The 24,638-nt window shown below is 39.5% G+C and overlaps 1 protein-coding gene across 4 annotated transcripts; it reads left to right on the forward strand.

Moving 5' to 3' along the window:
- The first annotated feature begins 2,980 nt into the window (after window positions 1-2,980).
- On the forward strand, window positions 2,981-24,070 carry LOC140730676 (zinc finger and BTB domain-containing protein 2-like). 4 transcript variants are annotated; one of them, XM_073051438.1, is made up of 5 exons: window positions 3,034-3,545; window positions 4,898-4,970; window positions 5,534-5,658; window positions 17,885-18,066; window positions 19,929-24,070. In XM_073051438.1, exons 4-5 carry the CDS (start codon window positions 17,894-17,896, stop codon window positions 21,316-21,318), a joined length of 1,563 nt encoding a protein of 520 aa, XP_072907539.1. In that variant the 5' UTR covers window positions 3,034-3,545; window positions 4,898-4,970; window positions 5,534-5,658; window positions 17,885-17,893; the 3' UTR covers window positions 21,319-24,070. The 4 variants fall into 4 exon arrangements, 3 of the variants coding, with proteins under 3 accessions (XP_072907540.1, XP_072907539.1, XP_072907538.1); XR_012099652.1 differs by lacking the exon at window positions 19,929-24,070 and having other exon boundaries at window positions 2,981-3,545; window positions 5,534-5,668; window positions 17,885-17,898; XM_073051439.1 differs by lacking the exon at window positions 4,898-4,970 and having other exon boundaries at window positions 3,033-3,545; window positions 5,534-5,668.
- The last annotated feature ends 568 nt before the right edge of the window (window positions 24,071-24,638 follow it).

The following is a 24,638-nucleotide window of genomic DNA, read 5'->3' on the forward strand; positions in this document are numbered from 1 at the left end:
TGATTAACAGTATAGGTGTCTGGTAAATACACTGTGCTAATGATAACAGTAACTCTTACTCAACACCATTACAAGATGATGGCAACTTCTCTGCAAATGTATGTAACACCTAATTCCTATCCTATTCCTTCTAGCTTGGCCTCCTTCCCCTACACCCACCTTCTTATTCCAGTATCTTACCCTTCCTTTCCAGTCCTGATGAAAGGTCTTGGCTGGAAATGTCCATTGTTTATTCACTTACTTAAATGTTGCCTGACCTGCTGAGTTCCTCCAGCAATTTGTGTGTTGCCCTGGATTTCCATCATATGCAAAATCTCTTGTGTTTACTTAAATACCTTGGATTTCTAGTCTCGCATCTGCACTTGTAATCCCCAGGATTTGTCTTGTATTCTTTCATTTGCAGGATTGATTTTAAAAGTTCATCCCAATATTCCACATTGCCATTACCAAGGCAATTGAATGTATATCTAATAGGTAGCCTACACTTGCAGTTATTACTGCTGGAATAGCACTCGATATTTAAAATGTTGGCATGCTAGTCACTGGAGGCCACAAAGAATCTAAAACTATGAGGAAAAGAAACAGAGAGGAAGGGAACAAAGGGAAAGAGAGAAACAAAGAAAATATTGTCTTCTGATCATTTGCCAGCCTTATGGTGGACAAGTCAGTTTATGTTGCATTTCTAATCAGTAACAGAATTTGTGGTTGTTGGTTCTTTCATCATTAATAGCTGTACCAGACCATTCCTCCAAACAAGTATTGCACAAAAGGCAGTTCTGTTTACTTGCACCACGCCACAATAGGTCTACAGTGGATGCAATCTCACTGGCTCTCCACTCCACCTTGGATCACCTGGACAATAGCAATAACTACGTCAGGTTGCTGTTTATTGACCACAGCTCAGCAATCAACACCATCCTGACCTCAGTACTAATCAACAAGCTCCAAAACCTGTGCCTTCTGTACCTCCCTCTGCAACTGGATCTTTGACTTCCTCACCAGACCAGTCAGTGCAGATCAGAAATAACATCTCCTCCTCCTCCTCGCTAACAAAACTAGCGCACCTCAAGGATGTGTGCTTACCCCAACTGCTCTAACCTCTCCACACTGGCGACTGTGTCGCTAGGCACAGTTCAAACACCATCTATAAATTTGCTGATAACACAACCACGGTTGGCAGACTTTCTGCTGGTGGCGAGGAGGCGCACAGGAGTGAGATGGATCAACTGGCTGAGGGGAGTTGCCACAGCAACCATGCACTCAACATAAGTAAGACCAAGAAATTGATTGTGAACTTCAAGAAGCGGAAAATGAGGGAACAGCAGTGGAAAGGGTTCAAGTTCTCGGGTGTCAACATCTGAGAATCTATCCTCAGCCCAACATACTGATGCAATTACAAAGCAGGCACGACAGCGGCTTTATTTCATTAGAACTTTGAGGAGACTTGGTCTGTCACCAAAGGCTCTCGCAGATTTCTACAGATGTATCACGGAAAGCATTCTGACTATTTGTGTCACTGTCTGGTATGGAGGGGTGGAGGCCACAGCACAGGATCAGAAAAAGCTGTAAACTTTCAGCTCTGTCACGGGCACTAGTCTCCCCAGCATCGAGGCCATCTTCAAAAGGCAATGCTTCAAAAATGTGGCATCCATCATCAAGGACCCCCATTAACCAGGACATGCCACTTTCTCATTGCTACCATCAAGGAGGAGGTACACACTGAAGACACACACTCAACATTTGTTGAACAGCTTCTTCCCTTCCACCATCAGCTTTCTGAATGGACAATGAACTGATGTACATTACCTATTTTTTCATTGTTCTCCCTATGTGTAATTACTTTATATTTCTTATTGTAATTTCTTATTAGTATTATATTTTGCAAACAGATTTCACAATGTACAGTATGCTATTAAATGATTCTAATTCTGAATACATCCCCCCCCCCCCCCCATGTCTACATTCCATAAATCTGGTCAAAGGAAGCAATCTTGTATACGGGGCCAGAAAAGTATCCAGTATCTTTAATAAGATGGATGATCAGCATTTCACACTGAATCTCAATGCTTGCATTTACATTGATAAATACACTAGTGAATTTCCCTCAATAATCAGAGAGGGGACTAGGTGATAGTTAAATCCAGCTTCTTTTTGGAGCCTGCATTTGCTTTCAAACTACTGGCCAAAGGCGTATTGCAAACGCAGACATTTTGTGCATGGACCCTAATGACATCAGCGGTGGAATGAGAGGTTATGGTCAGCGTATTAAATTCCTGCTTCTACTTCTTCACAAAATGTCTCCATCCAGCTGCCCCCAAAAGCATTTTAAAAGCCCCGAAGCTAAGGAGAGCTGCTACACACAGTCCAGTGAACGTGAGGACCTCTCTTGTTGACGATTATTACTGCCTCATGCCAATAATTTATATGAAGTACTGCTGGAGCACACAATAAAGGAAAGCAGTTTCTCCCTCCGATCCCGCAAATACATCATATTCTTATTCTGCAAATAAAAGAAAGGTCCTCAGAGGATAAGAAAATCAGCATCCTTAGATCGGAAACAACTCCATAAATTAACGTAATTAAAAGGAGCCAACGAACACTAACCGACCCCTGCCGAGTTATGGTCGTTGCAATGCTATCAGCAGAGTTTGCATTTTTAAGTGCCTAACCCCATCTATTTCCCCCCGCATGCTTAAATTGTAATCGTCTCTCTACCATATTTGGATAGCATGCTACCAAATGACCTTGGATTGCTGCTGCGGACGGGTCGCCACCTCAGAGTTAAATTGCTATTAAATATATTAACATATCCACGCATAAAGGGACAAACTCAGAATCAAGTTAACTTTTTTCCCTTGTAGTAAACACGTATAAAAGTTTGGTTTAAAAGTTAAGGGCTTTAGTTAAAAAACGGTATATTCGTTGAACCTTAAGGGAAGGGGGTGGGGAGAACAAGATGCATTGCAGCAGGAAATGTGGCTATGCCGGTACATTAATTTGTTTTCTGAAAAAAAAAACGGGTGCTGACCCGGTTGGAAAATATTTACGTATATAAAAAGAAAATAGAGGAGAGGGAGAAAAGAGGAGGTGGGTGTGCAATGCAGGGACATGGCTGGGACCGGATTCATCTCTTTCGTTGTACCGGGAAGGCGGCGGCGATACCCCGGTTGGATCGGCGGTGTCCGGTGCCGCTGGGTGAGGGCTTGCAGTCCGCTGCAGAGCGGACGGACCGGCCGAGGCCGTTCTCGGTTGGCTGGTCACCAGCCGGCGCCGCCTCGCGCGCCCTGTGCTGAGCCTCGCCTCGCCTCGCGCCGCCTCAGCGCCCCGGGAGCTCTCAGCCCACTCCGGTCATGTGACGGCGAACGTAACGGGACGTGCAGCAACCGTTTGGCAGTTGGGTTCGCGAGGAAGGCGGCGGGCGGGCGGCGGCGCGGTCCCTGGTCGGTGCTGCGCAGACGGGGGAAACGGGGAGACGGAACAAAGAGGCTGCCTCACGCAAAAAGGATTAAAGTAACATCCCAGCACCGCACGGACCAGGAAGAGAGGTCGGTAACGGAGGAGGGGGGCGCGTGTGCATGTGGGGGTGGGATGGGGGGTGGGAAGTAACGCCGGCCGGGGGCCGGGTTGAAGCAGGCCGCCTAGGCCCTCGCTACGGACCTGGGCTAGCGGCTTTCGTTAGCCCGCCCGGGCGAGCCGCGATGGGAGGAGAGGGGAGCAGGGTGGCGAGGGGGTCGTCGGTGCGTGAGCGCGGGTCCGGGCCGAGGGCCGCTGCGACTCCCTTTGTCCCCGATGCAGAAGGTGCGGAAGCGGGGGCCGCGCTCATCCGGTCACACGGAGCGTGTGGGGGAGGGAAGGAGGGGACGTTGAGCTACAGCGCCACCACTTCACCGGCCGGGATGCGGGCGGAACTGTTGCAGCGGGGCGGGGCGGGGTGGTGGGTGGGGGTAGCGGCTCACGGCGCCAACAAGTCCTCCCTCCCGTTCTGTCCTCTTCTGACTTGCCACCAAAATGGAGCGCCTCTTCCCGCCCGAGTCTGTGTGTGAATGAGTGAAACTGAATACCTTGTCGGCGGGCGTTTCTGCAGCGCGCCTGCTGACTTTTATTTTGATTGCACTCTTCTTTCTCCCTCCCTCTTTGAGATTATTCTAATATGGGCACGTTGGCGCGCTGTTTTCATTCCGCTGCCAGTTTCCTTTCCTTTTTGTTTGAATTTGACCCTCGCGTTCTTTGCCGACTTCTTCCTTACTGCTTTCAATAAACTTCCTGCGGCTAAAGTTGGGGTGGGGGTGTTTGAGTCGCACTTTCCGAGCCCATACTGGTGTAATGTTACAGACATTAAATGGAAGTTGTACACCGATAGCCGAAATGTACAGAAAAAAAGTGTCTTGCAAGAAATTGGAGGAAGTCGGCGGTTCATGCAGTGTCTATGGAGGGAGATGGTCAGTCCATATGCAGGGTCTCTACCCGAAACTTATTTCCCTCCACAGATGCTGTCTGTCCAGCTGAGTTCCTCTATCTTCTTGGTTGTTGCTCCAGATTCAGCATCTGTGGTCCTTTGTGTCCCTTCGTTTCAGTAGTATAACTTGTACACTGATCTGCTGTAATGAATACAAATATATCCTTTAATTCCCTTCAACACTACCACCCCAGTGTTAGCTTCTGCCTTGTTTTGATTAACTTGAATCTTTATTTCTCCTCCTGGTTAAGGAATAAAAACAAAGCCTCTGTTAACAGAAGCATAGCCTATACTTAGTGTACAATGTCAGATTTAACTGTCGTTCAATAGTTACCAAATGACTAATTTTCAGGAAACTGAAATATTGATATCCTATTGGTATAGTGTAAACCAAGATTACAGGCAAAATTTGATTTTAAACCAGTTACCATTTTTTTAAAGTTGTATTTTTTAGGTAAATGCATTGGATTTCAATTTAATGAAAGAATTGCATCAAAACAATTCCAACTAGTGGGTAAGGATACTCTATAATATAAGAATTGAATGGAAAGAATCAAAATGCTATAGGCAGCAGTTTTGGAGAGAAACAATTACCGGTAATTGTTTGATCTTTAACCAATGCTTTGAACAAAGATTTTATTTTTGTTTTCTTTGCACTGCCTGATTCACAGGGCATTTTAAATAATTTCTAGTTTTTGTTGCCTACGATTATATTGATTTCAGGTAAATAGCATGCACGTGACTCCATGATCTCTAAACTTAAATAAAGTGACTTTTCTAAAACTGGGATATTGATTTCTATGATGTGAAATTTATTTTGCATTAGTAGTACAGCACAAAGATAAACATTACTGTAAATTACAAAATTAAATAGTGCAAAGTAAGTGTGGAGATATTCACATAACCACTTTTTTCAGGAGTGATACTAAAATTGTATTCTAGTATCACTTAATCATATTTACTATAAAAATCTGTTAATTTTGATTTGAAACATTGTGAAATGAAACTGCTATTCTACATCATTACTCACATAAATATACAGTTACATTTTGTTAATCCATGTAATATGTGCTGCAGGTCCGACCATACTTTGCAGGAGAATCCCATCTCTACCTGTGTAAAGGGTCTTTTTCATCTGGAACGTGACCCCAATTGCAATTCGCCAGCTAACTTCAAGAGCTGACAGATGTTCTCGGCCTCAGGTCGGATTTGGTATATGCCTTTCCACTTTATTCTGTTATGATTTTTAAGCAACGACATATCAAGATTGTTTAATATAATTTCCGGTAGACAAGTTTAAAGGAGAATAATCAATATACATTTTTCATAAAGCACTATATGTTATTAAAGTAACTCAAACAAAGTTAAATATAATGAAATAATCCCACACTTGTACTGGAATGGAAATGCCAAGTCTGCTGCCATTCTAAGTAGGACGGCAGGGGGCAGCTGCATGTGGTAACATCATGCAGGATGTGGCAGTGACATTATTCATACTGAGCTTCCTACAAGCAACCTATTTCACTAGGCATTGGGGACATGAAAAACCATATTCAGATGCCAGGTATATAAATTAGCCATGTATTTCTATGAAAGAAGTTATTATAAAATTTAAATTGGAGTTTGGGTTGGCTTCTGCAAAGAGTATTCTACAAAAAATATTTTTTCATTAAATAACTATCCTTTGAAGACTGAAGTGTTATTTTAAGGTGGGGATTTCATCATTTGGTCTGTGAAACCTGGGTTTGAGTTAATGCTATTCTCAGGCTCCTGAGTGCTGATCAAAGGTGTCTTGCGTAAATTGAAGATACGAGAAGCCTCTGTGGAGTAGGGGGAAATAATAGCCATAAGGGCAGAATGAGACTAATTAGGCCATTGAGTCTGTTCCACCATGTGATCATGGCTGATCTATTTTCTCTCTCAATCCCATTGTCCTGTCTTCTCCCTGTAATCTTTGACAACCTTACTGATCAAGAAACTATCAACTTCTGTTTTAAATATACTCCATGATAGGGCCTCCACATTTGTTTGTGGCATTAAATCCCACAGATTCACCACCTGATGGCTTAAACAAAAATCACCTTGTCTTATGTTGAAGCTTGCACTCTGGTCTGAGATCCTCCTACTATTGGAAACATCTCTACATCCACTCTATTTTAGCCCTTTGGGGCAAAGTCAAGTCACTTTTATTGTCATTTTGACCATAACTGCTGGTACAGTACATAGTAAAAATGAGACATTTCAGGACCATGGTGTTACATGACAGTACAAAAACTAGACTGAACTACATAAAAAAAACAACACAGAGAAAACTACACTAGACTACAGACCTACACAGGACTACATAAAGTACACAAAAACAGTGCTGGCATTACAATAAATAATAAACAGGACAATAGGGCAAGGTGTCAGTCCAGGCTTTGGGTATTGAGGAGTCTGATAGCTTGGGGGAAGAAACTTACATAGTCTGGCTGTGAGAGCCCGAATGCTTCAGAGCCTTTTTCCAGACGGCAGGAGGGAGAAGAGATTGTATGAGGGGTGCATGGGGTCCTTCATAATGCTGTTTCCTTTGCGGATGCAGTGTGTAGTGTAAATGTCTGTGATGGCGGGAAGAGAGACCCCGATGATCTTCTCAGCTGACCTCACTATCCGCTGCAGGGTCTTGCGATCCGATATGGTGCAATTTCCGAACCAGGCAGTGATGCAGCTGCTCAGGATGCTCTCAATACAACCCCTGTAGAATGTGATGAGGATGGGGGGTGGGAGATGGACTTCCCTTAGCCTTCGCAGCAAGTAGAGATGCTGCTGGGCTTTCTTTGCTATGGAGCTGGTGTTGAGGGACCAGGTGAGATTCTCCGTCAGGTGAACACCAAGAAATTTGGTGCTCTTTACGATCTCTACCGAGGAGCCATCGATGTTCAGTGGGGAGTGGTCGCTCTGTGCCCTCCTGAAGTCAGTAACCATCTCTTTTGTTCACATTAAGAGACAGGTTGTTGGCTCTGCACCAGTCCGTTAGCCGCTGCACCTCCTCTCTGTAAGCTGACTCGTCATTCTTGCTGATGAGACCCACCACGGTCTTGTCATCGGCGAACTTGATGATATGGTTCAAGCTGGGTGTTGCAGCACAGTCCTGGGTCAGCAGAGTGAACAGCAGTGGACTGAGCACGCAACCCTGGGGAGCCCCCGTGCTCAGTGTGATGGTGTTGGAGATGCTGCTCCCAGTCAGGAAGTCTAGGATCCAGTTGCAGAGGGAGGTGTTCAGGCCTAGTAGGCTCAGCTTTCCAATCAGTTTCTGAGGGATGATTGTGTTGAATGCTGAACTGAAGTCTATGAACAGCATCCGAACATATGTGTCTTTTTTTTTGTCCTGGAGGGTGGTGGCAATGGCGTCATCTGTTGAGCGGTTGGGACAGTACACAAACTGCAGGGGGAGGTCCAGTGAGGGGGGCAGCAGGGTCTTGATATGCCTCATGACGAGCCTCTTGAAATACTTCATGATGATGGATGTAAGTGCAACGGGACGGTAGTCATTTAGGCAGGACACTGAAGACTTCTTTGGCACAGGGACGATGATGGTGGCCTTGAAGCATGTTGGAATGGTGGGGAGATGTTGAAGATGTCAGTGAGAATATCTGCTAGCTGGTCTGCACATCCTCTGAGTACTCTACCAGGGATGTTGTCTGGTCCAGCAGCCTTCTGTGGGTTGACCCTGCAGAGGGCTCTTCTCATGTCGGCCACAGTGAGACACAGCACCTGGTCATTTGTAGGAGGGGTGGACTTTTTTTAGAAGGGAATTTTGGGAAAACAAAATGGATTGGTACAATTGGGAGCTAGTTGGGCAGCATGCTTCCAGACTATACAGCCCTAATGGAGGCAAATAACACAAAGTATTCCAGGTTCATACATCTTTAAAATAAGAGAAAACTTCACTGAAAATGCTTACCTGCTTCACAATATAGACAAGGATAACTCCCCTCTCCAGCAATCAGGACATCACACTCAAGTAGCTGACAAGGAAGAGACAAAAATTGCTTTATGCAAAGTGCAAAGATTCTTTGCAGTCCTCTATCCAAAAGAATATAGATGCTCAGTTGCTGAGTATCTTCAAGACAGCTATTGAAAAAAGAAGGTAATAAGGCAAATTGGGTTGAATGGCCTATGCCTAGAGTCATAGAACACTACAGCACGGAAACAGGACCTTTGGCCCATCTAGTCTGAGTTAAAACGTAGCATCAGAAATAGAAGTGAGATGTTTTGAGGAGTTTTTTGATGATATTCCTGATGAAGGAATTCAAAGCTGAAAGTGGTGACTATCTTGATTTCTCTACCACAGAGATAATACCATCATCATATTGTATGATGTGGGCGATCATGGTCTATGAACGTGATTGTTTTGGGCAAATTATACAGTAGTGGTTTGTCACTGCCTTAATCTGGGCAGTGTCTTTACAAGTCCCCAGCCAATATCAATACATTTAAGAGACTGCCTAGTGTCAGTGTTCACATAACCAGGACTTCTGATGTGCACCAGCTGCTCATACAACCATCCACCGCCTGTTCCCGTGGCTTCACGTGATCCTGATTTTGTTTGGGGGGGGGGGGGGAGTTGTCTAAGCAGGTGGTACACCTTGCCTAAGGGTGACCTGCTGAGGCTTTATAAGGTATTGGTCAGACTGCACTTGGAATATTGTGAGCAGTTTTGGGCCCCTTAGAAATGATGTGCTGGCATTGGAAAGGGTCCAGGGGAGATTTGTGAGAATGATCCTGGGAATGAAAAGGTTAACATGAGAAGAGTTTGATGGCTCTGGGCCTGTACTCACTGGAGTTTAAAAGAATGAGGACGGAAGGATCTCATTGAAACCTATCAAATGTTGAAATGTCTAGATAGTATAGATGTGGAGAGGATGTTTCCTGTAAAGGGGGGCGGGGTGTCTGGGACCAGAGGGCACAGCCTCGGAATTGAAGGACATCCCTTTAGAACAGGACTTTCTTTAGCCAGAGGGTGGTGAATTTGGAATTCATTACTGCAGATGGCTGTGAAGGTCAAATCATTTAGTATATTTAGAGCAGAGGTAGCTAAGTTCTTGATTAGTAAGGGTGTCAAAGATCATGGGGACTACGTAGGGGAATGGGATTGAATAACCTAATAAATCAGCTATGATAGAATGGCATGGCAGAACAGACTCAATGGGCCAAACAGCCTAATCTTACTCCTGTGTCTTATGGTCTCACATAAGACCATAGCTTTGATAGCTTTGATCAAAACTTTGATTATATCGAATGATAAATCAGGCTTGAAAGGCTGGGTGGGAAATACTCATTTCTGTTCTTATTTTCCTGTGCTCTTAAAAGTTTTCTGGTATATAGTGTAAACTGGTTAGAAGAAGGTTGAAATGGAAGAGAATTCTTCAAATGTACCTAAACTGAATTCCATTTGAGACGGGGGTTAGAGAGGATTGGGCTATACTGTATCTTCTGTTTGAATTTGATACTAGATACTGGTGTTTTATTTTCCCATTGCTTTGTTGCTTAAATTAGTGGGCTCAGAAATTTATCTTAATACCGATTGACTCAAAGTGAAGAGAAAACAGATTAGAGCCAGTCCATTGAAAATGGATTGATGGGAAGATGAATTCTGCTAATTATAGAGAGATCCTGGATAAAAAATCTGCTAGCCTCTGCCAGAAAGCTTAAACTGGGGAGGAAGTGTGTCTTTCAGCTGGACGACAACCCAAAGAACACTGTCCGAGCAACCATGGAGTCGTTTCAAATGAAGACAATTGATGTTGAGTTGCCCAGTCTGTCTTGACCTTAACCCGATTGAACATCTCTAAAGTCCTTAAGATTGCTGTCCACTGTCTCCCCAACTAACCTGCTACAGCTTGAGCAACTTTGCAAGGAGGAATGGGCAAATCTTGCTCCATCACATGTGCAAAGCTAATACAGACTTATTGAAAACGATTTCTAACTGTAATAGTTGCAAGAGGTGGCTGAACTAAGTATTGAGCAAAGGAGGTGAATGCTTTTGAACTGACACCAGTTTTTGAATTTTTGGCTTTTCGTGCTTTAAAATTTTCTCTGTTTTGGGGCCATACTGTGAAGGGAGGAAGGAGCATGTGGTTATGTGATTCATGAGTAAAAATTCTCAGTTAAATTGATCAAAATCCCTGTTTGTAATACTCATGTCAACAAAGGGTAGGGGGCTGAATACTTTTACAGGGCACTGTATTTGGGTTATACATAAGCTGCGTGTTTATAAACTGGGGAAGACTTCTAGCTCTCAGTACTCTGGCAATAGCCATTCATGACTTTTGAGCAACCAAAGAATACTTTTTAGAAAATGATGCTGCAGTATGTTTATTTTTGTGTAATTGTCATTGTTGTTTAATGTTTTTACTATTATCTAGATTGGCAATTGAACAAAACCTTATCATTTCTCCTCTTAGAATATTACTGTTGTATTGTTGGCAATATTTGGCCTGATTTGTTGGAGTGCAAATGAACATTAGCAAAATAGATAAATCATTTGTTTCTGTATACAGATTACAATAGAGTCTGAGTAGTGTAGTTTATACAAGTGTTTGCTTAGGTAATGGGTGAATTTGCTTGTTCCGTAATATTCATAACTCTTAGATAAAATTCCAACAAATACACTGCAGATAGCTGATTTTCTTTCTGTCTTTATTGAGTTGACCAAAGAAGAAAAGTGTAGTTAATTACTCTGTTTTTAGTGTATCAGTGCCCCCAACTGGTTGTGTTCTGTGTCACAAAATCTAAGTTTCAGTTTATCATCTATTATTAATGTCAGCACACTTGATACAAGAAAGAGCATAAAGTGATAATACACTGATTTGGAAAGCTTTACCATAAATTTGATACCATCCAAGTTGAAAATTTCTCATTTGTAGCCCATAAGCACCAAGAAAATAAAAAATATCAAATATTGTTGGATTAGTGCTTTAATAGTTTACTGTACATGTCATGTACAGACAGTTAATTTCCATAATTTCAATCATCGTTGTTGTCATTACTTACTGAATATCATAATGTGTACACTAACCAGGGTATTTTAGCATTGATTTGTAAAGGGTGGGACTAATTTTGTTATTAATAAAACAAAATTGTATAAATGGAATGTGAAACTGCACTTTCAGCAAGTATTTGATAGGATGTAGTTTATGATTTAGGTATTTAAAATTAAAGGGAATTCAGTGACCCTGATAGAGGGATGGCTGAGGAGCAGAAAGCAAAATGGTAATCTAAGTTTTGGGTTATTGGATTGAGCTTGCCTTTGGGATGTATGCAGATTTTTGTTCAAATTAAGAACAGAAGGTATGGGTTCAGGATATGCTAGTGGCTGATATTACTCTGTAGTGAGATAGAAGAATGTTGTGGATAAATTGAAATAGTTTTTTTTTGAAAGGTGAATGCAAATATCTTCAAACTTGTACAGTAAATTGATGTCCACAGACTAGTTTGTTCAGCTCGGGATACCCAAAATAGGAACTGTTAGAACCACTAAAATGGCACTGTAAATTTTTACATGAATGACACTAGAAATGAGAAGTCATCTATCTGAATAATAAAAATTGGAGTTTATTCCCATTGAACATAAAAGGTTGTAGCGTAGTTTTTTTTAAGTTTGTGAAGCTAACTGATATCTAACTCATTTCTGAGAGGCCCAACAATGCAAAATTTTATTGCAGTACAGATTGGAACTCACATGACTAGCACCTTGGGGCCTGACCAGAACTGAACCACTGAAATTGCACCTGCATCATCTTCCCCTGAGCAGAATTGTCCTTTTTAACAGTGTTCTTTTAGGCACTCCCTGCATATTGGTTCAAAGAATTGTCTGTAGCCTGATTTTTTTTAAAGATAAGATCACTTGGCTGAGATTGCAAAAGTTGCAATGGTAGTTTGATTAAGGATAGATTTGTACAGATCTTAGTTGATTTTATATACTGTTTAGATTTTAATTAGAAATAATTAATTAGTACAAAACATGGTGGATCATGAGTTGCTAGACCATAGAATGCTGCACCAGAGAGTTCCAACCTTTATGTGAGAAAGAGAATGAAATGAAGCAGAAAAAGTAGGGGAACTTTTGAGGCCCTAATTTATAATGGTCATGCTGTAATGGTTTACAATAATTTGAAGGACATAAGCATGGCAGACCCATTGCCATAGTGATCCATACTTGCGGCACTTAATGTATGTGGTCTGCACATACGTACTTTTCTTTCCCTGTATGCATTTAAAAACTGGTTTGCATCAGTTATACAATGGTAGTTCAGTACAAATAATAGTTCAGTAATATTTCTCATTTCTACTGTGTCATAAGGAAATATGATTGTCATTTACCCTCAAGAAATATATATTTAAAAAATCTAAACAAGTAGTGCAAAAATAGTGAGGTAGTGTTCATTGGTTGGTTCATAGATGTTTAGCTCCTGCTTAATAGTTGATGCTATATAGAAAGGCACATGGATGAAAGAAAATTGGCAGGTTATGTGGGAGGATGAGGTTGATCTTGGAGTAGGTTTAAAAAGTCTGCAAAACATGAGCTGTAGGGCCTGTACTGTGCTGTAGAAAGCTACAAAAAAGCCATAGTAAATGGTGAATAGAGCTCAGTCCATCACAGAAATAGCCTTTCCTGTTGGGTACATTAACTACCCACATGAAAGCAGCATCTACAGTGGTGCTAGAAAGTTTGTGAACTATGTAGAATTTTCTCTATTTCTGCACAAAAATGACCTAAAATGCGATTAGGTTTTCACTTAAGTCCTAAAACTAGATAAAGAGAAACCGATTAAATAAATATCATGAAAAACATTATACTTCATTTATTTATTGAAGGAAAGATTATCCAATATTACATGTATTTGTTGGGAAAAAGTATGTGAACCTCTGGGGTAATGATTTCTATAAAGGCTATTTGGATTCAGGTGTTCCAGTCAATGAGATGAGATTGGAGGTGCGGGTTGTAGAGGTGGCCTGCCCTGTAAAAAGACACATACAGGATCTGTTTATGTGCACCGTACCTTCATCAAAACAACTTTCAGAGCACGTTTAAAGAAGAATTGTAGAGATGGTTGAAGCTGGAAAAGGTTACAAAGGTGTTTCTAAAGACCTGAGTGTTAATCAGTTCACAATAAGAGAAATTGTTTATAAATGGGTGGAAACTCAGTACTGTTGCTGCTCTCCCTAGGAGTGGGCATCCTTGCAAAGATCACACCACGTGCAATGCTGGAGGAGATGAAAAAGAACTCAAGGGTAACAGCAAAAGACTTGCAGAAATCTCTAGACTTGTTGAAGTCTCTGTTCATGTGTCCAGTTTCAGGAAAACACTGAACATGAATGGTGTAAATGGAAGGGGCAAAAAAAAATTGCTGCACGTCTCAAGTTTGCAGAAGACCACTTAGATGTTCTATAACGCTTCTGGGACAATGTTCTGTGGACAGATAAGACAAAAGTTGAACTTTTTGGCAGGAATCCACATTTCTATGTTTGGAGGAAAAATCAACGATGGAATGGTTTAAAACGAAGAAAATTTGTGTTTTGGAATGGCTGAGTCAAAATCCTAACCTTAATCGTATAGAAATGTTGTGGAAGGACCTGAAGCAGGCAGTTCATGCAGGGAAGCCCACCAACATCTCAGAGTTGAGGTACCGTAGATTCCGGACTACAGAGCGCACCTGATTTTAAGCCGCTGGCACTAATTTTAGAAATAAAATCATTTTTTTAAATGTAAAGGCCGCACCGGATTTTCGGCCGCAGGTGTCCCACGTTGTAATATGAGATATTTACACAGAAAGATATTACACGTGAGGATTTTTTTAACTTTTAATTAAATCCATATGGTAACAAAAACAAATACATATTGCAAATGCTTTTTTTCGAACCGTGCCCGTACGCGGCTACTTTTAAATATACGTTGCGTATACTTCTTTACTGAACAACATTCCAATATCTCCTAACGACTGGTAAAAAATATATATACTGCAGCCTACCAGGAAAAGTTATTGATACCTTTAACTTAAAAGCAGAGTTCGCTCAGATCCAAAGCCGCTCGCGTAATCCGCTCCCCCCCCTCCTTTCCGTTTCATCGCAAACGGCATTTAAAAGCAGATTTCGCTCAGATCCAAAGCCGCTCGCGTAATCCGCTCCCCCCCTCCTTTCCGTTTCATCGCAAACGGCATTTAAAAGCAGATTTCGCTCGGATCCAAAGCCGCTCGCGTAATCCGCTCCCCCCTCCTTTCCGTTTCATCGCAAACGGCATTTTCCCACAAGACGCCGCGAAACCGGGTGTGACGTCATAGCATCCCGCGATGTAGTACAGAAAACAAATATAGTTTAAACTAAGTAGGGTAGGTAGCACAATGCTTCGAGTGTTTTCCATGTTGATGAGGGTGAGTACAAATGACTGATTTACAATAATTTAATTGTGAAAGTGCGCTTGATTTATCGTACAATTTCATTGGACCTCTGTGAACTACTCATCAATTTTATTGGTCTACTGTTACGAGGCAAAATGTTTACGAGGCGGCATGAAAAAAATAATGTATTAGCCGCTCTGGATTATTGGCCGCAAAGTTCAAAGCTGTTCAAAATGTGGGAAAAAAGTAGCGGCTTAAAATCCGGAATCTACGGTAGTTTTATAAGGAGGAATGGCCTAAAATTCCTCCAAGCCGATGTGCAGGACTGGTTGAAGTTACTGCTGTACGGGGGGGGGGGGGGTCACAGCAGTTACTGAAAACAATGGTTCACATACTTTTTGCTACAAATACATGTAATTTTGGATCATTTTCTCAGTAAATAAATGAACAAGTATAATGCTTTTATTTATTTAATTGGGTTCTCTTTATCTAGTTTTAGGACATGTATGAAGATCTGATCAAATCTTGGGTCATATTTATGCAGAAATAGAGAAAATTCTACAGAGTTCACAAACTTTGTAGCATCAAAGTCCCTACCATCCAGGCCATGCCCTCTTTTTGGTACTACCATCAGGCAGGAGGTACTGAAGCCTGGAGGTCCCACAACACCAGGTTTAGGAACAGTTATTACCATATAACCATCAGGCCTCTGAACAGATATTATGACATAGAGACTCACTTTCATGGCCCCTTTACAACTCATGTTCTCAGTATTTTTATGTGTATAGTTTGTCTTTTGCACGGTGGTGTATGTTTGTCTTTGTTAATGTATAGTTTTTCATAAAATTCTATTGTATTTTTTTTCCTTTAATGTCTGCAAGAAAATGAATCTCAAGGTAGTATATGGTGACATACAGTACATTGATAATAAATTTACTTTGAACCTAATGCCCTTATTCAGAGTCTGCCATGGTGTTGAGTTGTATGTCCATTGTTATCAATTTTCTGTTTTAATGTAGGGGGTTATGATGTTTTTTGCTTTGACAAGCCATTTCAGAGGTCAGTTAAGAGTTGAGCACATTGTTGGAACTCCTATGTTTATAGGTGAATTAACTATTTTTGAAAAAATAGGTGTTTTAGATGTTTATTCTTCCCCTTGAACATTATATTTTTTCATAATTATTTAAAGGATTATAACTTTTCCCCTTCTTAATACGTTTCTAGTTCTTATTCAGTCCTGGTCATATGAAACATGCTGCAATTCGTTCAGGTCATCTTTGACAGATTTCCTTCACTGAAAGGCATTGATGGGTTTTATAATTATCCAGTAATTCTGTGTTCTCTGCAGTGACTTTTTTAAAATCCCTGTTTATTTAACTGAAACTAAATTTTCACAGCTGCAGTGGTGGTGTTTGAATTTGTTTTTATGTTGTCAGGTGAATTAACTGCTTAATCATGAGAGTTAATGTAATACATCTTTATAACGTGAATCGGTAAAGTAAAACTTACCAGTAATGGTGTTCAGGATAATAGTTCAGACTACAATTTTGAGGGAGGGTAACTTTTTAAGGTGAGTTTGGAAAATACAGTTGAAGTCAGGCTTTAGCTAAAAGAGGTAATTGAAGATATATTCAAGTTGTTTTCTAGAGAATAGTATACATTAGTGAGAGCTACTACACTACTTCTGCAAGATTTAGTGTGTAAATCTAAAAGGTGTAAAATCTGACCTGACCATAGTTGCTTCAGACCCATTGTTCAGGATTTGCTTTGTGACATGACTGAATCAGACATGATTCAGTTGACTAGGCTTGAGTAGGATTTTAATATATCCACTAATACAAGGAAGGGGAATAAAAATATTCTTATCATAAAAACATAATCTTCAATGTTAATTAAGGAATAATAAACAAAAATACTTTTCTTCTAAGTGTAGTTAATTCATCCTAGGTATTAGAGCAAAATAATAAAAGTAAATGTTCATTAGCTTTCTTTTGTCTTCTAGTGTTCATAAAATCCCTGTTTATTTTATGTTCACTCTGATGGATTACTTAAAAATGTAACTAAGCTGTGCAAGAAAACCAGAGCAGAATTTGGTATCCCAAATTGCCATAGCAATGTATCTGATTATTAGCAGTGCATTACTTGTACTGTTTTAAAACACTTGCTATTGAGCTAGAATTTATTGATGCTGTGAGTTTAAATTGATTTGGCCAACACCATAGAGGAAAAAGCACCAATAAATACATGGCATCTATCTTTTTATGTTGAATCTGTGACATCCATGTACTGGGTAGGCCTATGTTTTATCTCCATCTAAGTATCATGTTCTCCAAACCTGACTCGTGTGTACTGCTTAAAGATGTAAAACACTTGCCTCTTGGTATAAATAGCACAAGATAGTTATTGATTGGTGGTAAAATTTTTAGACCCATAATACTTTGCCAGTAGTAAAATTTAGAACTTGATGATCTTAATACACAAAATTTCAGATGAGATCAAAACTGGGCCCAAAAATTGTTATATTGACTAAGATATCTTTACCTCTATCCTCAGTTCAGTAATCTCATGTGAAAGCTTATCAAAAGCTTCCTGAAAATCCAAATACACCCTATGATCTGGTCATTATTTTGGCATTTTGAAATTAAGTTGGCTTCCCCGCTCTCCCCCTCTCCCTACTCACTTCTTCTCTTCCCCCCCCCCCAAGAATTCTCTAGCAGCTCAAATTGTATTTTTTCCTATTTCAGCTGTTAACTGGTATGAACCAGAGTTAGTTTAGTTATTTGAAGAACAATGAATATTTCATGAGGATAGGCAGTTTCTCTTAAAACTCAGTTTTATATTATTGCACATAGTTTCAAGTAGCTATTCCCCTGAGTATTAAGTGCAATTTGTTCATTACTAAGGAGTGTATTTTGAAATAGTTAATGGTTGAATTGTTATATTTTATAAGTACACAGTTAAATGGAGTACATGACGATTACAGCTTTTATCTGCTCAATTGATTTCTAATTTGTCTTTAATACAATTCCTTTCTTCCACCTCCTTCTAGGGTCTAAACATGGAACTAGCTAACCATGGTTTGATTCTGTTACAACAACTCAATGCCCAGCGGGAGTTTGGCTTCCTTTGTGACTGTACGGTGGCTATAGGTGATGTCTATTTCAAAGCACATAAAGCAGTCCTTGCCTCTTTCTCCAATTACTTCAAAATGCTTTTTATTCATCAAACAAGGTAATGCTTTGGATCAAGATGTTAAATTAAGGATTATTATGCATTCTACACAAATTTATTTTTTCCTATCTGTACCTCTATGGACTTTTCCAATACTACAGTACTCCAGAGATATGCAATGATAGAATAAGACATAAGAGCAGGATTAGACAATTCAGCCCAATTGATTCTGCTCCACCATTCCATTATGGTAGATTTATTATACCTCCCAACTCCCATGCTGGACCAATGTGCTGAGTCTGGAAGGGTTATTGGCAGGTTATCTATCACATGCATTGTTCAAGAGCATCGACCCAGCTGCCTCACACCATGGGTGGCTGATTCAACGGGAAAGCTATGCAACCTGTGATTACCCCATACGTTTTCTCTACTACTGGTGCCTTCTACTGCCAAGTCCTTAAACCTTTTGACCTTCCTTTAGGCTCATTTCCTAAAACCTCTAACCGAGTTTTAAGGCCATTTAAGTGTTGTGAAATGTCAATCTTAGCTTGATAATACTTGTGTAAAATATGTAATACATTTTACAACTTTAAAGGTGCCACTTCAATGCAAACTGTTCTTTTAAATATCTTGCAGGAATTAGAACAAGTGTTAGGGGTTAGGGGCTAACTTGAATACTCTCCTCCATTTGCCTGACTGAGTTTAACTCCCAATAACTCTCCAGGACAAAGCAACCCACTTGACTGGCAGCCCAACATTGGTCTGAACAGTCTGCAAACTGCACTACAGTTATTTGCTTCGATTATTCAAACCTACCTTCCAACTCTTAACTTCTCCCAGTGAGGAGGACAAGGGCCACAGGTACAGAGCATAATCAATGCCACCTGCAGCTTCCCCTTCAAATTTCAGAACATCCAGACTTGGAAATATATTGCATGTTCTTCATAAACTCTAGGTCCAAATCCTGCAATTTCTTTCTCAACAGTACTGTGGGAACATCTTCACCAGAAAGCTGTAGCAGTTCAAGAAGATAACTCAGAGTACCTTCTGAAGGATGATTGGAAATGGGCAATAAAAAAATAAAGTTGAAAGTTCAAGGCTTAATTCATTAAATTCTCTAATTTTGGGAGTTGTTCATGAATTCCTGCTAGATACATGGAAGTGTAGGCATTGGTTGGAAGCTTTTAGGTGATATTGTAGAGCAGTCCTTGGGTTATGTTACTTTCATTTCTGAGAACTGTCCTCAAACTGATTTGATTCTTCCCCCTCCCCGCCATAAATCAGAAATGAACAATTTCAATGAAGGCCTATTAATGTGAATGTTCATTTACTGTCTTCTACGTATTTCGATCACCTTTAAGCATCAATGATTCTGACATTTTGACATTATTTAATCAGTAAAGATGACAGCTTCCCTCTTTGCATTATAAAGGGTGTACAGTATATTTATGAGACCCATTAACTTTATTATGTTGGTATTTTCCTTATGTTGTGCTCATCTGGAGGACTTGGGGGAAATATTAGAATAATTTAAAGTGTGTAAGACCACTTAACCCATCAAATGTTTCTCAGCCATAAACCAATTTCACTTCTCTGCTTGAAATATTTTAAAGAAATTCTCCTTAAAATATGTATGATTCTTGGCGCTTTTTTTGTGGCAAAACATTCAATTATCCATTGACTCTGGACAAAGACATAAATTTGAATCACCTTTCACTTTTAATTGAAATTTTTTGTAAGGCACTAATGTTTCTTTGGTATCATTTTGCTGGAGTATTTTTAGAGTTTTATAAATATTGTTTAGAACTGGTGTGTAGTTTCATTATTTCTTTCATTTTGATGGATAAAAGTTTTGCAACTTCACAGGAAAACTGCAGAGAGTTTAGGATTGTTTAGTATTTGTAAATTTTTTTTTTCCACAGTGATTGTGTCCGACTGAAACCGACGGATATTCAGCCAGATATTTTTAGCTACCTCCTGCATTTAATGTACACAGGAAAGATGGCACCCCAGATTATTGATCCTGTCCGTCTTGAGCAGGGAATTAAATTTCTGCATGCATATCCGCTAGTTCAAGAAGCCAGCTTAGCTAGCCATGGAGCCATTCCTCGCCCTGATCAAGTTTTTGCATGGACATCCTCTCTGTATGGTATTCAGATTGCAGATAATCAAACCACACCCCCAAATAGGTTATCAGCAACTGGAGAAAAGTCTGGGCGAGAGCCCAGGACACATACTCATCCTTCTCGAATAGAACAAGAACGAGGCGCAGAAGCTGGTCACCAGCATCCCCAGAGTGCACAGATTCTTCAACATTCTCAGCACATTGGGCAGTCGTCTGGAACACCTCTAGGATTGGCTTCTCCATCTGGTCCTCCAGCAAATGAAGAACGATGTGAGAATATTCCTCTATTAGATGGACAGCCTGGAATGCATGCAGTAGCTCATGTTAAGCCCAGTATAATGAAAAGGAATAGCGGTTTCCCCAAGTTTTACGTTTGTCATCTTTGTGGCAGAAGGTTTACTTTACGAAGCAGCCTGCGTGAGCATCTGCAGCTCCATACGGGAATGTCACTTCCTGTTACCAGCCAAGCAGGAATGAATGTGCTAGGACAATTAATAGAATCTGGGAAACCTGCAAAAGAAGTTGAAGAAATGCCTGAAGCAGAGGTAATTAGCGACGGTGAACTACAACAGAAGAATGATTCACCAATGGCAGATAGCCAACTGCAAGCTGAAACACCACCCCCGTCGGACATTGCAGACATTGACAATTTAGAGTTAGGGGATCATGATAGGGAGGTAAAAAGGCGAAAATATGAGTGCTCCATCTGTGGACGTAAATTTATCCAGAAGAGTCACTGGAGAGAGCATATGTATATTCACACAGGCAAACCATACAAATGTAGTACCTGTGATAAAACATTCTGTAGAGCCAATCAGGCTGCCAGGCACGTTTGCCTTAACCAGAACTCTGACACCTTTATGATGGTTGATAATAAGCAAGTGATGCTCACTGAAGGTTCCTCAGAAGAAACCAATCAGTCACTAATGGATCCAGTGTATCTAGCAACAAACCAATCAAGTCAATCATACAAGTGCAATCTTTGTGACAAAAGCTTCTCAACTGCGAGTGAAGCTGTTCGGCATTCATGCCAAAACCAAAACTCTGATACATTTGTTTTGATGGAAGGCCAACCAGCAGTGCAAGGGGAGGGCTCTTCAGAGGCTTGTGATGTGACAGAAACAAATCAGCCTCTGTCAGAGACAGCGCATAATATGGAGGATGGTCAGGCTGTTTTAGTAGAATGACGAGTCTGTTCATTTAATCATTTCTTAATGTGTTTCTTAAAATGTACAATTCAAGATTAATAGTTCATAGATATAGTTTATTTTCTAAATTAGTTTTTGGTTTTCTTCTCTGGCAAAAGTGTCATTATTTGCTGATATTGTGACTTTTAAGATGAAGATCCAGGTTGCATATTGTATCAGTGTTTGCACTAGAGTTCAGATTAACCCATGTCAATCATGAGCTGCTTTGGGACCAGGTTTGGGAGTGTTTATGCTGTCACTGAAAAAAGTTGATGTGCATTTTCTTTTACTGGTATTACCTGATGCTCACATCGCCTGTCAAGAAATGAAGTTACAAAGTCACAAATCTTTGTCTTCGTGCTCCACAGAGCTTCCCTAAACCAACATCAAACTCAAAAGTGTACATTTCTACTGAGCCTTTTTGATGTGTGTTCATGTTAAAAGGGATACAGTTTAAATAAAACATTGGTGTCTGACAGCTTCAAAATTTATAGTGTGCAATTGCCATTGTGATTAAGAAATGTTCTGTAATTGTCAGCTGATCACTGGGTATACATGTCGACATGTATAACAAATCACAAAAATGCACAAAGAGGCTATGCCATTTTTGAATCAATAATGAATACAAAATGTTGGTTTGAATGTGAGCTAGAAGATCATTTGACTAACTCAGTCAAAAACTTTTAATTCAGTCCATGTCGGCAAAGGAACTGCATGAACCAAAAGGATGAAATACCAAAATTATTTTATTTCGGAGATCAGTGATCTGTGATTACTGAAATACCCTTCTATGAATCATATGAAAAGTGTAGTTCCTAAATAAACTTGTTCAATATGATATTAAATAAATTGCTCACATATGGAAGAGGAACTTTTGTTACAAGACCATTTTCCAGTATAATAGAACAAAGCTGTACTCTGGTGCTCCACATTTGTCCCTATTCACTTGTATAAACCATGTTTTTAAACTATGTTCAGTGTAATTCTGAATATCACTTACCTCACTTATTTACAATTTGCTCTTCAATATGTCTGTGTAATCTGCTTTCAAGATGGGGGGGGGTCTTAAAACATCTATGCATGCTGAATTCAAAATACAGTAGTAGTATTTGTAACTTGTTTTACAGAAATAGTAGGTACATTATTTATTGTGTTGGCTGTCTTTATACCTTTTTAGATTTCTTCATTATTAGAAAAAAACTAAACTGAGGAACAGCAACACTGAAAGAAATCTTTCAAATTCTGGATTAACTGCAAGGTAGATTAGAATTGCTGTTGGAAGGAGGAAAAGGTGGTTACCACAAAAATAAGCTATCATTTGGATTATTTTTCAATTTTTTTTCCCAGCAGTGCACACATACCAAAAATGTTTTGTTGATATTGTATAGGCTTCAAAATGAATTATTTTTCTCCACAAGATACTGTATGCAAAACATTGTAGATTGGAGCAGACCTTTTCACAATTGCTTTTCTTAATGGTTTGTTACATCTGGTTGTGCAAACTAAAAATTATGCTCCTAATGATTGAATTTTTTCTTGTAGCCTATTTTTATTTGATTAATGTATGACTTTATCAATACAATACTGGTCATAATAGTTTGTACCAAAAGCCCTTTACTGTAGATGTGAATTGAAAACCACTATATGGATTAAATGAATATAGTAAACATTAAGATTAATTTTCCCTTTTGATTATGAAAAGTATTTTTTACTGTTACATCACAATTGTTACAAGATATATCAAACTCCAAGGTATTTTGTGTTACTGTTCATTCAAATTTGTAAACACCTCTCGCAGTTATTTAACCACTTTTGCTCAGTAACCCCTCAGATATAAATATACTAAGGTATTACTTGCAAATATAAATTGCTAAAAAGCAAGGATGACATTCTAGGAATAATGTATGTAAATTGTTGTTACAAGTTTTATATATAGACTTAATGGTAGGATTCACATTTGAAATAAACAAATCAACTGCCTTAAAATAATTAAGCATAAAATTATGTCCATTGTCAAAATTATCACTTGCATTAATTATGAGTCAAATAAAATGTAGATTTTAAAAAGAGTATTTTGTGAAGCATGTTTCAAGAGGGAAATGCATTTCAAACTTGTAAATGAATCCTGGATGAGAAAAGACATTCCTTTGTTGTATCTTTGACCAAACAAATTGAAGATTGGCCAGTTTAATTGGGGGCATAAGTATATTGGTTTCAAATGGGACTTTTAACATTTTTAGGTGATTTCAAATATATTTATATTAATGAAGTTGAACTTAAGTTGACTTACAAATTGCAGAGATTAAGAGCACTATTTTCTGTGACGTCGGCTGCAATAGCACTCCTTGCCAGCATTGTTGAGATTTTTAAGTGCATTGTACAGTTGCCTTTCTGTAACATTTTAAGTTGCTGCTCAGAAGCTAGCCATTCACCTGCATGGTGAGATCTTATTTAACAAAGCATACATATGTGATGGGTATCTGTGCTGTACACAATGATAGACTAGAGTTTAATTTCCATGTTTATGTATGCATTGTTAAACTAACTCACTGTGCTGAGCTTCTGCTTTATTTTTCTATGAGTTAGCATTTTGTTTAGTCTCAAATATCCAAGCTAAATACACACATTTGTACTTGTCTTGATTCCATGCCATATCATTCTGTCAAATCAAAATCTTGTTAGTTATAACTGTATAATGTGTAATATAATGCTGCCAATACCAAAGACTTGAATAAAACAGGCTTGGTAGGAACTGGAAACCATGTTGTACTGTCTCAGTGAAATCTTTTTGCTGTACTTTGTACAGATTACAGTTTTTTTTGCTTCTGGTAGTTTTAGCTATAACAAAGTGAGCATTAGCTGCAATGATATTGGAAAATCACTGGATAATTATTGGTGAGGTTATCTTGGTTTTATCCATTCAGTGGTATTCACTCCAGCACACAAAATTCACACCAAAATTTGAACATATTGAAATGTTTTTGGAGTAATACAAAGTTTAATCAGCATCAGTTCTGACTTAACCTCAACCTGTTTTTCCCTTGTATTCAAGGCTGCTCTGTATTATTTGAACATGCTAAACAGAGAATCTACTAGGTTTTTTTTAACATTGCTGTTCACAGCTCTTCCCTTTAAAATTTATTTTCTTTCTACATGATTAGCTTTCTACTTTGAGCTTCCTCAATTTACAGTATGTACATAATTACCTGCAAATTGTTGAATTCGAGTCACTTTTGTAATTCCCTTGTCAGCCAGCGTTGCCTTTAGAATACTTTGAGATTAATCTATCCTGCACTTGTGAATTGTTACCAGAAACTCCA

The sequence above is a fragment of the Hemitrygon akajei genome, chromosome 7 (assembly GCF_048418815.1).
Source record: "Hemitrygon akajei chromosome 7, sHemAka1.3, whole genome shotgun sequence".
Classification (NCBI taxonomy): Eukaryota; Metazoa; Chordata; class Chondrichthyes; order Myliobatiformes; family Dasyatidae; genus Hemitrygon; species Hemitrygon akajei.

Excerpts from the sequence above, each read along its gene's own strand:
- LOC140730676 (XM_073051439.1), top strand. The coding sequence starts at position 17,894 with ATGGAACTAGCTAACCATGGTTTGATTCTGTTACAACAACTCAATGCC. Across the intron at positions 18,067-19,928 it reads CTTTTTATTCATCAAACAAG|TGATTGTGTCCGACTGAAAC; the intron begins GTAATGCTTTGG and ends TTTTTTCCACAG.